The sequence below is a fragment of the Meleagris gallopavo genome, chromosome 3 (genome assembly GCF_000146605.3).
Source record: "Meleagris gallopavo isolate NT-WF06-2002-E0010 breed Aviagen turkey brand Nicholas breeding stock chromosome 3, Turkey_5.1, whole genome shotgun sequence".
Classification (NCBI taxonomy): domain Eukaryota; kingdom Metazoa; phylum Chordata; class Aves; order Galliformes; family Phasianidae; genus Meleagris; species Meleagris gallopavo.
Window position 1 is genome coordinate 3,734,874 of NC_015013.2, and position 15,786 is coordinate 3,750,659.

The window sequence follows — 15,786 nt, forward strand, 5'->3', positions numbered from 1 at the left end:
GAAGTACAGTTCCACTCTGAAAAGCAACTCTAAAGAGAGGCATTGATTTTCAGGCTTTTAATTAAATCAGTATCAAGTTTGTTCACTCACAAGTAACAAAGCCTTCTTTCTCTAAACCATTAGCCTGTAGCCTAGGAAAGTCTAACCGATTTCTTCACTTACAGAGTATCACCAAAATTCTGTAATTATTTGTTATTGTATTGAAAATTACTGATAAAAATAGTTATCTGAGATGTAGCCTTTATTAATTTGCATAGATACGTTCCTAAATCCTCAAAGTCTGTAAAAATATTCATCTAAATTTACCAAAACAGGAAGTTCGTGGTTGGTTTTTTTTTGCCTCAAAACAACACGTTTCAGTTTCAGAATGAACTGTTTCAAAAAATCCTATTAATTATGAGCTGCAAAAATTTTTCATTTATTGTTTTATATGTATGTTAAATAGTTTTTCATAAGGCTTAATCCTGAGTGAAGTTATAACAAAGCTTTCATTATTGAAAGCAGCTCCACCTCAAAACATTCAGAGCTCAGCTATCACACCACAGACAATGTGTGATTCAGAGTTTACTGCAAAGACCTTGAATCTTCCCTCCAATACCACTATACTTAAAAAAAAAAAAAAAGAAAGAACACAAACAGAACATAAAACAAGTATGAAATCATGATAACACTGGCACCAACATCTGAAAGTTGAAATAAACTTACATATTTCTAGGTAGAAGTACACTACTCTTACTTTTTTAAGAAAAAACATTTTTTAAACCTTCTGTTTTGAAGAAGGTACTGCTCTTTGTGCATCAGTTGCTGACATAATTACTTGACTTCATTTATATTATTTCAAAATCTGTATTCCATGTGTATAAAATAGCAGTGTCAAGGCGACCAAATCAGGTTTTAATTCGAGAAGTTACTCATTTCTAACAGAAGTTAGAAAGTGAAATTTCTCAATACACATATTTAAAAAATATTATACATAGACTGGGAATATGATGGAATCAGGATTCCCAAGCTGTTATTTAAAGTGCTGCTTAAATGCCTAGCAATCTACCTTTAAATAGCCACAATATTTGAGAAAATGTTGAAAATTTCCCATACTTGTTTAGAAAGCTAGAGAGAAAAGTAAAGTGACAGGCACCAAAAGCACCAAAGCAAGCTCTTAAAATTACTGGCATTGATATCACACTGATAATTATAAGCCATAAACTTCAGAACTAAGGATTTCAGATCACTACCAGTGCTGTTGAATAGGACAGCATATATAAGCTATATCAAAGGTATGTTCAGCATCACGTCATAACAGGTTCTAAAAAGTAGAACCAACTAGCAGCTTAAATTATAGCTTTAATGAAAAAGTGTAAGAGTCTATTTCTTTACAGACTGTATTAAAAATGGTAAAGGTCCAGATGCCACCGTTGCAGCCACGTGAGTTAAATAAATAGCTATACTATTTGCAGATTGCCACAGCGTACCTCTAAAGGTTGATAAAGCTATTTCAGGTTGACAAGGAAAGGAAGAACAGTAGTTGCTATGCTGCTCCCTGCTGAATGCAAATTCCAGGAAAGAATGCTAGTTTCCACATTGTTTCCACATTCCACATTACTGTTCCTCACAGTTGTAGATGACATCCTTGTTAATGTGGCTATTCACCATTTACTTACCTTTAAATTACTTTTTAAAATGGTGTTAACATGGCAAGATGTGGGTAACAGAAGGGGGCTGCATGGGTATTTCTGTGAGAAGAGAGCAGGGGCTGCCTCATGCCAAGCACAGGCAGGTTCCAGCTCCAAAAGGGACCCATCACTGGTCAAAGCTGAGCCAGCAAGTGATACTGCTTGTACATCTGTAGCAATATTTGAGGAGGATAAAAAAAGAGCCATGAAGCAGTTGCGTGAGGAGTCAAAACTGAGAGACACTCCTCTGCAGGCACCAAGGCCAGTGCAAAAGAAGGACAGGAGGTACTCCAGGCCCATAGTGGAGCAAGCTGTCTCTCTGTAGACCATGGGGCACCATGCAAAGCAGATTTCCACATGCAGCCCTTGGAAGATAGGACAAAGCAGGACGTCAATATGATCTGGATGAAGTCAGAGCATGTGGAGAAGAGCACTTCCAGAAACAGGCTGTCTGGTGGGAAATTCTGGCCAGTGTGAGTAACACAGTGAAGTAATTTGTTCCTCTAAGACTACACTCCAAGTAAAAGACCTATGATGGAGCAGTTCTTGAATTGAAGATTATGGGAAAACTGTACTGGAATAGCTCCAGAAGGACTGCTCCCACGACAGGGACCTCACTCTGGAGCAGGGGAAGAGAGTAGACGAAGGAACAACAGAGACAAACCATTATGGACCAGGAGCTGAGTCTGGCAAGAAAGCAAGTGGGAGAAAGATGGTTTCCATTTGTTTTTATTTCTCACTATTCTACTTTATTATCAATTGGCAATAAATTATTCTTTAACAAATGGACTCTTTTGTCTCTGATTTGTTGAGCAACCTCCATGTCCTTATTTCAAGGTTTTTTTTGTTTGTTGGTTTGTTTGGCTTTTTAACCCCCAATATTTTCCTCCTCCTGTTCTGCTGTGGAAGGAGAATAAGAGTGGCCCTGTGGGAACCCAGCAACCAAAGTTAACACACCACAGAAGAGTAAGATTTTTGAACAAACTTGTGTTACAATACAGGACTCATTCATATTTTTTGTGAGGAAAATTATCCTGAGCTACTCCAAGGGTTTCTTCTTAAGTTTCCCACATCTGGCAAAATTACTCTTCCCACAGACTACCAAAATATATTCACCAAGATACACTAAAAAGTGCAGTGAAACATATGCTGGGAAAGTCTGAACAGATTCACTCTCGGCAAAATATACACTATTACATTCTAACTGCTTGAGAAATAACCTCACATTTCTTACCATCTTCATGCTTTGGAACTATTAAGGATTGTCCCTGGCATGAAAAGATTAAAAGAGACTTCCTAGAGTTTTGTAGGAAAATGACCTTCCAAGGTAGTTGCTACTTCATTTTGTTTTGTAATGTTATTCACTACTTTGATTTGATAAAAAGCTATTCATTATTTTTACACTTTTCTATGTGGCATTTAGTTCTGAATCTAAATACTAAAATATGCTAAGCAACATAACAGAAAAAATATTTATCTACCTTTATGTCCATATTTAGTATTTACAAGAACCTATTGTATTTTATTGTATTTTATACAATAAAACCTATTGTATTTTTTTATTTTTAACCTATTGTAATTGCTGTAACTTCATTCCTGAAGTGCTTCTTTTCTTCAAAGATCTTTGTGAAACATCAAAGACTTTGAATCCAAAAGAAGTCATGCTTCCCCAAGGCCTCTGACACAGTCCCCCAGAATACCCTTCTCTCCAAACTGGAAAGGTATGGATTTGATGGGTGGATCATTCAATGGGCAGTGAGCTGGCTATGAGATCATACCCAGACAGTGGTGGTCAATGGCTCAGTGTCCAGATTAGTGACAAGTGGTGTCCCTTGGAAGTCTGCACTGGGACCAACGCTCTTTAATAACCGAGCTGTGTGGTACAGTCAACATACCTGAGCAATGGGCTGTCATTCAGAGATACTTAGACAGGCTTAAGCGCTGGCCCAGGTGAATCTCATGAGGTTCAGCAAATTCAAGTGCAGGTCTTGCACATGGGGTCTTGGCAACTCGCACTACCAATAGAAGGTGGGGGACATAAGGATTGAGCACAGCCCTGCTGTGAAGAACTTGGGGATACTGGTGTCAAGCTTCCCATCCACGAGTCAGTCTCATGATCTCACAGTCCAGGAAGCCAACCATATCCTGGACTGCATCAAAAGTGCATCTAGTAAGTCAAGGGAAGTGATCCTTATTCTGTGCTGGTGAGACCCCACCTAGAGTACTGTGTCCAGAATCACCTCCCTCAACCTGCTGCTCACACTTCTCTTGATGCAACCCAGGATATGACTGGCCTTCTGGGCTGCAGGCACACATTGCTCACTCATGTTGAATCCTTCATCAACCAACATCACTTCCTCAGGGCTGCTCTCAAGCCATTTTACACCCAATCAGTATCTGTGCTTGGGACTGCACCGACCCAGGTGTGGGACACTGCACTTGACCTTTTCGGACTCCATTAGGTCAGCATGGGCCCATCTCTCAAGCCTGTCCAGGTCCATCTGGATAGCATCCCTTCCCTCTAGCTTGTCAACTGCACTGCTCAGCTTGGCGTTGTCTGCAAACTTGCTGGGGGTGCACTCAATCCCACTTGTCCATGTTACCTACAAGGATGCTACCTAACACCAGTCCCAACACTGATTCCTGAGGAACACCACTTATCACTAGTTTCCACTTGGACATTGAGCTACTGACTGCAACTCTGAACGTGACTATCCAAGTGAGTGGTCCATTCATCACATCCATTTTTCTCCAGTGTGTCCTCAGTATAGAAGAGACATTGATCTACTGGAGAAGGTCCAGAGGAGGGCCACAGAAGTGATCCAAGGGATGGAACACCTTTCCTATGAGGAGGGCCTGTTCAAGCTGGAGAAGACAGAGCTCCTGGAAGACCTGACAGTGGCCTTTCAGTATATAAAGGGCAGTCACAATAAAGAAGGGAACACACTCTTCCCTGTCCATGGAGATATTTAGTGTCAGGCTGGACCAGACTATAAGCAACCCAGTCCAGATGTAGATACTCTTATTCATCACAAGGGAGTTGGACTAGAAGGTCTTCAAAGGTCTATCTCAAATAATTCTATAATTTCACCAGCCTATTGCACTGTATAGGGTTGAGACAAGTGCAGAACTGACATCTCACTGAATGCCATACAACTGGATGTAGCCCACCAATACAGATCCCTCCATAGAGCATTTATACCCTCAAGCAGATAACACTCTGATCTAACTTAGTGCCATCTGCAAACCTATTGAGGGTGCACTGGAGCCCCACCATCAGCATCACAGATATTAAACAATATCAAACCCAGTACTGAGCCCTGGGGAACATCCGATTGTGACTAGACCTAAGTCGTAACTGTGACTTCTCCTTTTATTAATTTCTAGAAAGAAAACTTCAGATACTAAAGCTTTCTGTTCCTACTATGTGTTCACGTAATCTCAAATTATATGTAAAAACTGAAAGCAATACTTGATACATAAGCATGCAACAACCTTTTCTTAAACACAAATGCATATAGCAAGATTCAAAGTCTCAAAATTTTGATTAGATTACATTTCTTAGTTCCTGATTCCATACTTCATAGAGCTGACAGTCCTACTAAGTTTTCATTATCAACTTCAGGGAACTGCAGTTTGAAGTTACAGTGCTAAATAGTAATATGCTTCAAGAACATACTGAATATATGCATACACATTTCATTTATAAGTAGTAACAGATTTATAGTACTTCTTAATCTAACAGTTTCCACTTTGAGTGAATCACACATTTTAGTTCTGTATCAGTTTCATTTTGAATAGTATAGTTTGAATCTATTAGATATTTCTTTGAGCTGAAAAGAGATATTTGAGAAAAACAGATTAAATATTTTAAGGATTTATATAAGTGGTTTTGCTAACCTCGTACTGTCAGCTTGCTATATAACTGTGAGTTCATTTCCTTGTCTCTCTTGTAACGTCGATACTCATCAACAGCTTCCCGTGCCACTGTGACCGTCAAAACAAATCCCTGTTAGAGATATAAAGATACAACTCAGAATTAACAAAGGACTAGAACAGAACCACAAGCAGGAGTACTACTCTAATTAAGAAAGTAAATACTTAAGTTCATGTTCTTATTTACCAATGTGTCACAAATACTGACAAAGAAAAAAGCTTTTTTTTTCCCCTGAAAAATTAGGTATTTAAATATTTCTGCTGAATTTTTCACAGGATGGTGCCACTGCAGCTCCTAGAAATACAGAATTCTACATGTGGTAAAGAATATAAGACCGCACTGGGATAAACACGTAGGAGTTTCTTCTCTCCCTCCCTTTTCTGTTTCTTCTCAGATACAGTCTCTGGTTTCTTGAACTCAAGTACGTAGTCTTTCTCCATGAGTGAAAGAGGTATATCATTTTCCAACAGTACAGGGATCTTACTCTCATTACTCATTACTCTCATACAAGTAAGATCACTAAAAGAGGTTTAGATATTCATAAATCCTCCAAAAGATAAGTCTTTAGACTATTTATGTAGGTTCAGAAATCCACCAATATTCCCCTTCCTTACAGAAAGCTTTAAACCATTAGACAGCTTGCAGTTTGTCAGTCTTCCCCCAACCCTCTTAGTAGAGAGAAATCAAGATGTAGAGTTTTCCTAAAACAATCTTGATTACAATTTTTCCTTGCAATAGCAAGTTTGTTTCCCAGTTCCAGCCCAACATTCCAAGGCTTAATCTGTTGCAAGCTTGGATTACACAGTTCTTATTTGTTCATTTTTGCACTAGGTGCACCAATCAAATTAGAACTAGGTGGAAGAAACTACCTTCGTAAAACATATTCCTACTGATTCCTTGTGCACAACCGAATCTCCTAGCCATGCTAATATTATTGAAACCCAATTTTCAGATCTCAATTTAGCCCTTTAAGCTGAAAATTCAGACAGTCTTGCCTCAGAACTCCATTTTCAACCTCGGAAAATATGAAAGTACAAAACCAGTCAACTACACTCTGAAAGGTCTGTGGATGCGATGGGACTGACTTGCTGCTCTACTTGTGAAAGTGTTCTCTGGAATTCCTGTAATCTTGTCTTTGTTCAATTTCCTCACACACTTGAATGACAAAGCAAACAAAAACTAATTTATAGCTACTCTTCTGATTATTGAGCTTTTCTCAGCAATTTCTACCAAAAAGGGGAACTACTAGCACAAGCTGTGATCATGTTGCTGGATGGGAATACTGGAAATGATATTCAAAATATCCTTTAATAAGACCTATCAAGTCTATACAGAACTAACCATTTATGTTATTAACAGATAATCTGCATTATGAAGTTTGGGGGAATTGCTTACTCTTTGATAGAGATGTCATACTAAGTGATTTTTTATTTTTAATTTTCCTTACCACCCCACTAATGTACAGATCTCTACTTAGCATTTCACAATGAAGAGATCAACTTCCAGACAAGGTTAACTTCTGTCTTGTCTTACTGGGTCAGCAAGAAAGCCCTTCATAAATACTCCCTTACGACCTCCCACTGTTGAACGATCTTCCTGTCTTTGAACTGTTGGGTTTTTTGTTGCAGCAAAAGTTGTCTTGGAGATTCTTCACACCTCTATGTCCAGACAACCTCTCCTTGATCAGTACTTAAATGGACACATGTTGCAACAATTTAAACAATGAAATCAATCCAGAATATTTACTACATTGACTTGTTAAGAATGACCTTTACTCAAGCAGTCAGAATGTCACTGTTCTCGAATACCTCTGAGAATGAGCACTATAAAAAACTACTTCTTTTTAAAATGAATTTGGAAAACAAAGAATATATTTTTCCTGATTTGTTTTTAAAAAGAGGGGGTGGGGAGGGTGTCTTGGGAAGATGTAGAAGAATTAATGGTCCTGATACAAATAAGATGAGAATTACAAGTCACAATAATATAGCTGGCAGACCACTAAAAAAGGTCTCTCCTCTGAAAAGAATACAATTTCCAAACCTCAGGATAACCAAGTCGGAGGCAACCAGTTTGAACAGTTTCCCAAGAAAATACTGCAGAGGGCTGAATAATAGAAAGGCATACTGAAAAGAAACCAGTGCAACTGGAAGTGCAATCGATCAGGAAAAGCATGTTTAATGAGTAACTTACTTCCAAGACACCGTTTCCTTCTGCTTTATCCACTCTTCACCAATTTTTATGAAAAAAATATAATGATTAAAGTAGACAGAAGGAAAGCAAAAAATGTATGCTTTCAATTCTGCTATAGCCATAAGAAAAGTCAACACAAAAAAAGAACTGGACCTTCCAAATGAGGTTCTCTATTAGCTAAGGTTCTGAGGTTTGTTGTTTTGAGATTTGTTTTGTTTTTTTTCTAATCTCTCAGGTGACCAACTGCTAGAAAGAAGCATTACACATTCAGACTAGTCACTTAACAAAAAGCATTATCAAACAACTCCACCTGCAATACCCACTGCAATTTGACTTAAGCATTTTCTTTGTTCCATATTCAGTGAAGCTTATCTGATGCAAATTTATGAGATTTTTTTTACACATTAGCTTTTCACTTGAAGTTTAAAGTGTAGTTAATAGCATTTTTCTGTTTACCAGAGGAGCCCAGTATGTATACAGGTAGCCTATTTTCAGCGCTGGTACAAACTGTGAGCAGGACACGATGAGAAAATAGAGATTCAGGAAAAACTTGAACTGTTCATATAAAACCTAAAATGGAAAAAACATAAAACAGAATAAATACCATAATTTTTATATGCATATAAATATTACACGTAATATATATAAAATCACTTGATCATGACAGTAGATACTGCCAGACAAACATTAGTGTATATAGTATTTAGGATATTATATAGTGTGTTATACAGTATAATACTATCATTTTATTATTAGATAGCTATTTTTGTTGAGAAAATTTCTTTTTATCTCAATGACTTTTCAATCTGACAAAGCAATTTCCTGGATTTTTTATGTTTTGAAAACTGAGCTATGTGAGTTTACAAAACTTTAAAAACATTTAACATCTGTCAAGATCACAGAGCAAAAAGTTTACTATGGAATTTAAAATAAATTTGCAATAATTCACATCCACTATGTTTATGACGACAAGCAAGATAAGTTTCTGAATTTCCCCCCCTACAGTGGCAGTACAACAGCAGACTCCATATGCTTCTTTAGTAGGTGAGGATGGTATCTGACAGAATAACCAGAAGAGGCTACTGGACTGGGAATGCTATTGTAAAATTGGGACTGCACGATCTGGAACAGCCAGTAATCAATTGTTTCAAAGTTAAAGCATTCAAAACAGTTCAAATGCCACATTTGAAGAGTGTGCAGTGCAATGACTTCTGTATGAAAATCAAAGTTACTTCACAGATATATATTGCTCTCATCATTAGTATTATCAGTTAATTATGTAAAAAACTAAGCCCTAGGTGAAATAAATACCCAAGAGAGTTAATTTTATGGTGTCTGTCCATAAGCACGAAGTACCAGCACCTTAACAGTCAGCATCTTGCAAGAGTGATACATTGCTACTGTTCTGCTAAGACTACCTAAGCAACCTCAAACCAGAAGAGGAGATTTCAAGATTGGAAGTGATAAATATGTAAAGCCAAAAAGTCAAATTTGTATTTGTAAGGAACATTGGAGCATTCTTCCAAAATGAAACTTATTCAGCACGAACTTCTGTATCATCACAGTAGTGATGCAGCTCATCATTTCTTGCCTTATTTTTTTTCTTGCTGTTTACAAAGACTTGATCTATTTGGTCAAAGAAAAAATCCACAGAATACTCTGGGAGCTTTGGGCCTCCAACCACATCCATCCTACAGACTGGATTAAAATCTGCAGGCAGAGGTTGAACAGCACTTTCCTACACATTCTTTGAATATAGTAGATCATTGACAGCTTTTTCAACACAAACTTAAACACTTCAGTCTCGTTAAGGAAACTTGAAGTCACATAAAACTAATAACAAAAAAATAGACTACTGCTTTGAAGTTCATAAGAGGAATGATAAACTGTGGACCACTTCAGGTATTATAAGAATTTATACAGAATTCCTGATACAGGTATCAAGACTAAGATGAAATAGTAAACCAAGAGCACATGCTATTAGAAGCAGGATGTTTTGGTTTTGTTTCTTTTTTTTTTTCCTCCTTTTTTTAAATAAATGCAAGGAAATTAGACTTAAATTTGAAAACATCATAACTCTTTCACCCAATAATATCCTGTTAATCTGAACGTTATCTTAAGCTTGTACTTTGATATAAAAATCACTGAAAACTAACTATTGTCAGTTGCACTGTTAAAAAAAACACACTTCTAAGCAGAAGACAGATTTCACATGATGAAGACTTCAACTAGGGGAACTCATTCAGGCCAACATCTACATCTACATCTATGGATTTGGAACCAATACGAATGTGCTGTCCACAAGTACTTGCAATGGAACAGAACAGCTACAGAGTACCTCCAATCAATGAAGACTGTTGATTTATGTCCAGAATTAAAATTCAAAAGCCTTTTATTTTCACCTACTGTTGTATTTCATACTTAGGATTCCACTTTGTTACAACTGAATTTCAAATAATACTAAATATATGTGATTTCGTCTGCACAGCTAAATCAAGATTATCCAAAGAGGTGAAAAACAAATCCCTCTCAACAGAGAATTGCAAGATATGGCTGATCCTTACAGGAAACATGAATCTAGTTTAGGATTTATAATATACACTGAAGACTTCTAGTCACAATAATCAATGGCTTATTATATGCTTAATGAATTTTGTGACCTTTAGGAAAGCATATGCACCTCAACCAATTTCACTGAATTTAATAATTTAAACTTGAGAAGAAAACATTTACTTGGTTCGATGGAGATGAGAATATTTAATCTGCCTACGGTAAGTGACATTTTATTTATTTGACAGGAGATCAGTCTTAATTACAAAGCCATTTGTCTCTTTTTTAATAAAGAAATGCATTAGAAAGCATCTGCCAGTCACCAAAGGAATAGAATCAATACTCATACATCTGCATGATCACTGAAATAAAAAATTTAAGACAAAGAATGTTTGTAAAACATTGATGTATTCTACATTTAAATGCAACAGGTCTCAGAATGCTTGGAAAGTACTAGTAAAATATGGAATGTTACCATACATTTTTAGGTTTTATGTGCTGATGCTTCGACAGTTTTTTTCCCCTATTGCTGTATTTCATTATAGTAACTAATTTTTTGAGAGTGTGAACAAACATTTCACCTTCATGTAAGCAACTTACTTGTGTAAGCAAGCAACTTAAACACTGGAAACAAACAAACAAAAAAAGAAGCTAACTATGAAGGCACGGTATAGCTTCTTCAAAAAACAAGGCAAAAAGCAACAAATCCACATTCACTCCATGACAGAAGCACTGTCTGAAGGATTACAATCAAAACCAAGACTTCATTATTCTTAAAACGCCAACAAGAACTACAACTCTGGAAAGTACTGGTCTACTAACCTAGGCTTGCCCATGTTCATATAAATAGATTTTTCCTTATGAGGCATCCTATAGTTCAGAGTGCATCAGTTATTATGCTTTCAAAGGCAGTGAGTACAGTAAAGTACTTGTATGAGTACGCTGATGTTCAACTGGTTGTATCTCCAGTTAGTGCTCTCTGGTATTTTTATAATTGATCATTTAGGAGTGATTCTGTTTCAAGAAGGAGATTCTAAATTTCTAATCGTGTACAGAAAACTGCATGGAAATGCATCTCAAATTAGTAATGCTTCACTGAATTCCAACCACTCAAATCATGCAAACATTTCTCATGTAAATATGCCTTTGAAAATACAACATTTAAGAAAAAGTAGCCTTGCTTTCACTCACAGCTGTGCTTAAAGACATCAAGAAAAATGAAAAAAATGAAGAATCTGGGCACACAAAATTATCTTTTTGCAGAGCAGACAAAAATACTACAGAACATAAGTCAGTCCAATATCAGAAAACCAGCACCTTACCCCAGGTATAAAGGTAAAGATGTTGTATTTTTGATTCTTAATGGCATTTTTAGGGTATTTTTCTTCACACTTTTCAGGGCACCCAAGCCACACCGTGCGAGCCTTCAGCTCTTTCTTTCTTCGGCAAATGTTTATGAGCCAATCAGAACAACTGAAAAGAAAAACAATTTTTGATTTTAAAACTATAAATTAGAAGTACATTGTCTTTGTTTTCCAAACATGGAATCCTAAAGACGAATACATAAGAAAAACAGGGTTTTTTTTCCCCCTCCATATCTACATTGACAAGCAAGATGTTTACTTCTAATATTTATTTACACTAAACTCTTTGACACAAATATACACTTTTTAATATGTGCATCTGTACATATATACACACATTTTAAATAAATATATATCTAAAACATGAAACATGCATGTGATTATAAATATAAAGTATAAAATAAATACTAGAGCAACCAAGTGGAAGGAGTCCCTACAGGGGAGAGGAAGGACAAAGGACATTAGATATCCTTTACAGTCCCTTGCAACCATTCTATGATTCCAAAAAAATATGGATAAATAACAAATATATTTTAATATAGATATAAAAAACATTTTCACATTCTTTACAGGAAGGTCCAATAAGATTTTGTCAAGTTAAATACACTTCACTCTAACAAAAACTGAAAAAATTGTTCTCTATGAAGAAAATAATGATGGGCTTCAACTGTGGCAAATAAATCAATGTTGGGAGGAAGCAGAGGCAGGGGACAGACAGAGGAGGAGTCGTCCTCCTAATGACTAGGGCGGAACGAAACGCTGAAGGAAGCTGGAATTGCTACTACTGAAGCTGTCAGACTTTGCTGGAGCAGAAATATATGGTAGGTGCAATTTATACTGCGCAGGCAAGGAATTAACTGGATGGCCACTAAGGTCCCTTCTAAAAATTCTTCCACGTTAGTGACATGGAATGCACAAACAAGCACTCAAGAAAGACTGATTACATCACTACATGCTACATAATATCACATCCTACATAAAATGCCATCTATATTATCACAGGTCTATTTACAAAGCAATTCTGCCAAAGAAGAAATGCAATTCAAAGCTCTACAATTTTCTTCTAGAAAACTAGACTATGCAAAAGTAAAATCATTCCAAGCAATTACGTTTTGGAAAAGCCACTACACAGTGCTCACAAGGTGATATTTAAGAACTTCAGCAGTGAATTCTGGATTCTTAGCATTTCCTTCTTAAAGCTTTCACTATGGGAGGGACATCAATTTGATTTGATTCTGTGCATTTTAGGTTCGTTACAAATATACACCCATTCTGAATTTTTTTCCCATCGATTTTAAATAGTGACAGTTACGCTTCTTTGAAAACTTTAACAGCAGTAGTTGAACATTCAAAATGCAGTCATGCTTTTTAGTAACATTCAAAACACCAAAGATACCTTGATTATGACAAAAGTCCCTACATGAACATGAGCAGCATTGCCTTCTACACATCACAGTTCACAGACAGTTTAATGGCTGTGAATCCATCCTGCTAAAATGGCTAGTACCACCTTCCTTCAGTAATAAAGCTGTGCATTCCCGCCCCTGAGCAGACACAAGTCTTTGTACAACTGTGTGGGTAAATTCAGACCACACTGATCCACTTGTAAGCTCATAAAGAATAAAAAGAGGACTTGTTTTTAGTCAGATTCATCCCTCATTAGAACTGTGAATATAGTTGCAAGGACTCAGACTGCATTTACACTTGTAGCATAAAGTGAAACAACCAAACAATATAACATCTCAGATCTAAACTTCGTAAAACTGCTCTACGATTAAAGCTTTATACACATTAGTTTTCATGGCGGGGGATGGAAAGAACAATACAAACACAAAGTTTATCACTCAGCTATACAGCTGATACAGAATCGCAGCAAAAGATGATTTTCTCAAAGAAAGCAAACAAAAGCATGATACTCGTCTGCCTGCCTACAAGCCTCAAGACAAATCTACTGACAGCTTTTGAAATCTTGTATTTTTTAAATCAGTTTTTGGATTTGAACTGTAAAAAGACCATACATTCCATTAAATATAATGTCTTTTGTAGAATTTCCACAGGCATTGGGCAGCAGATGCCAAAAAAGTACAGACAAAAGAATGGCATCCGACTGAGAAACAACTGTGACACCTTTCATAGAAAGGACTGGCACAAAGCTAACGACATCAAAATCCATACGCAAGAAAATCTTGGATGAAATTGGCTCATGCCCAGATCAATACCGTAATGGTTCAGATGAGTTTTACTAACTTAAGAGCCAAAATCATTTGGTATTTCTAATTTACAGTCTCATCAGTAATCATTGCTATATCACAGGGAGATTGAGAGAGGGATGTTGGCCTCAAATCCAAACCTATTTACATTAATCCAAATTTTCAGGAACAATGAAGTCTAATTGGTATTTTTGAAACACAAATTATCTATAAAAACCCAGCACATACCTAATCTGTTCTCTAATATCCTATAATATGGAAATGATTCTTGTGCAAGAAAATTGACCCTTTAGTGGGATTTTTGTTCCATCTTCTGTGAAACAAACATCAGGAGATGAATCAGTAACATTCTCTGAACTTCAAAAACCATAAAAACAACGCAAGGTATAACACGATCAAGACGCTTCAGATTTTCCTGAAATCTTTAATGAAAACACCTTACACTATGGACTCAGTGATTATAATAAAAGAATAACACATCTTTATTGATTTAAACATTTATTCCAAATGCATTTGTCTAGGAAATTCAAAAAATGCATTGAAGGCTTTTTCTTTAAAAAATGTTAGCTATAAGATGTGATATCTCTATGAATATAATGTATGTATGAACAGACATACTAGAAAATAAAAACTTTAAAGCACTCTATGGCTTTTTTTATTTGAAGGAATTACCACAGTTGTCTTATACATTACTGATGCTATACTCAAAAACATGCAGTAATTGTTAAATAAGAACCCTTAACTTTTTGTAAATACAGAGCATCCCACCAAGTCAAAAGCTAAAGCAAGTCTCAACTGACTCTGTAGTTCTAATAATAAGGACTTCTTTTTCCCCTTTTTAATTACTTTTATCCTACAAGCTTAACTGCCAGCATCTTTCACAAAACAGCATTTTCATCATAATGGAAAGATAATATAAAAGCTCTACATTGTCTGCAAGGGTCAGCTTTTCCTTATTAGGTTTTAAGTAGCAGAAACTAGTTCTGCAAAGAAAACATACTGTAATTATTGTACTCAACAGGTAGCTTCAGTAATCAGGCCAAAAGCAACACAGTGGTCATGTCACTCTTTAAAGATCAGCATTTTCCCATGCTTCTGCATAACAAATGCGTCGCAGATTAATTGAAAGTGTACAGGCCATCTTAGAGCCCAAATTAATCCGAGCATTTGATATCCCCTTCACTTCATATGGAAATGCCATTCAATGGCACCATTTTCATAGGGACAAAGTGTTTTTTGATAACAAGTGGAATGTAAATCTCATGAGAAAGAAATCAATCCAGCCCAAAGAACTCCAGAGTATTGATCTACGTGCATTATAATTTCACATGCTTGAAGAGAATTTGTAAGTTAAAGGGGAAATGATTACAGCCACAAAACCACTGCTACATATCACAAAGTTTTCTTTTACCTATGGTATGAAAGCAAGAAATACACAGTTTCTGAATTTATATCGGTTATCTTCAATTTGTTCAAAATCAGAGGCAACATTTGATGTACTTATATTTTGTGAGGTGTTGTGATTGCTTATTTTTTTCCTCCTTCTCAATTGTAAAAACTTAGAAAGTCACAGATTTGCAAATAAAGTTCACAGTATTCAGTTCTGGCCAACAATAGCCTATTGTCTGCACAGAAGTTAGAAGCTGAATAAAGGATTTTTACAAAATCAATTTTAATGAACACTGAACTTTGACAAACCTGCCATATTTACTCCTGCCAAGAAGGTGAAACTTTTTCAATTAAACAACAACCATCAGATGATTTTTTAATAAGTAAATCTACAGAATATAAAATTGTAAAGCTGTAAAATGAAGAGTTTCCACTCCTAAAAAATGAATTGCATCCCAATAATGCAAGACAAAAAA

The 15,786-nt window shown here is 36.2% G+C and overlaps 1 protein-coding gene across 1 annotated transcript in view; it reads right to left on the reverse strand.

Moving 5' to 3' along the window:
* ATP9B (ATPase phospholipid transporting 9B (putative)) overlaps window positions 1-15,786 on the reverse strand; it is a 143,000-nt gene that overhangs the window by 123,392 nt on the left and 3,822 nt on the right. The window contains 3 exon segments of the mRNA XM_031552722.1: window positions 5,571-5,679; window positions 8,254-8,367; window positions 11,670-11,820. Coding sequence (XP_031408582.1) covers window positions 5,571-5,679; window positions 8,254-8,367; window positions 11,670-11,820 — 374 coding nt within the window.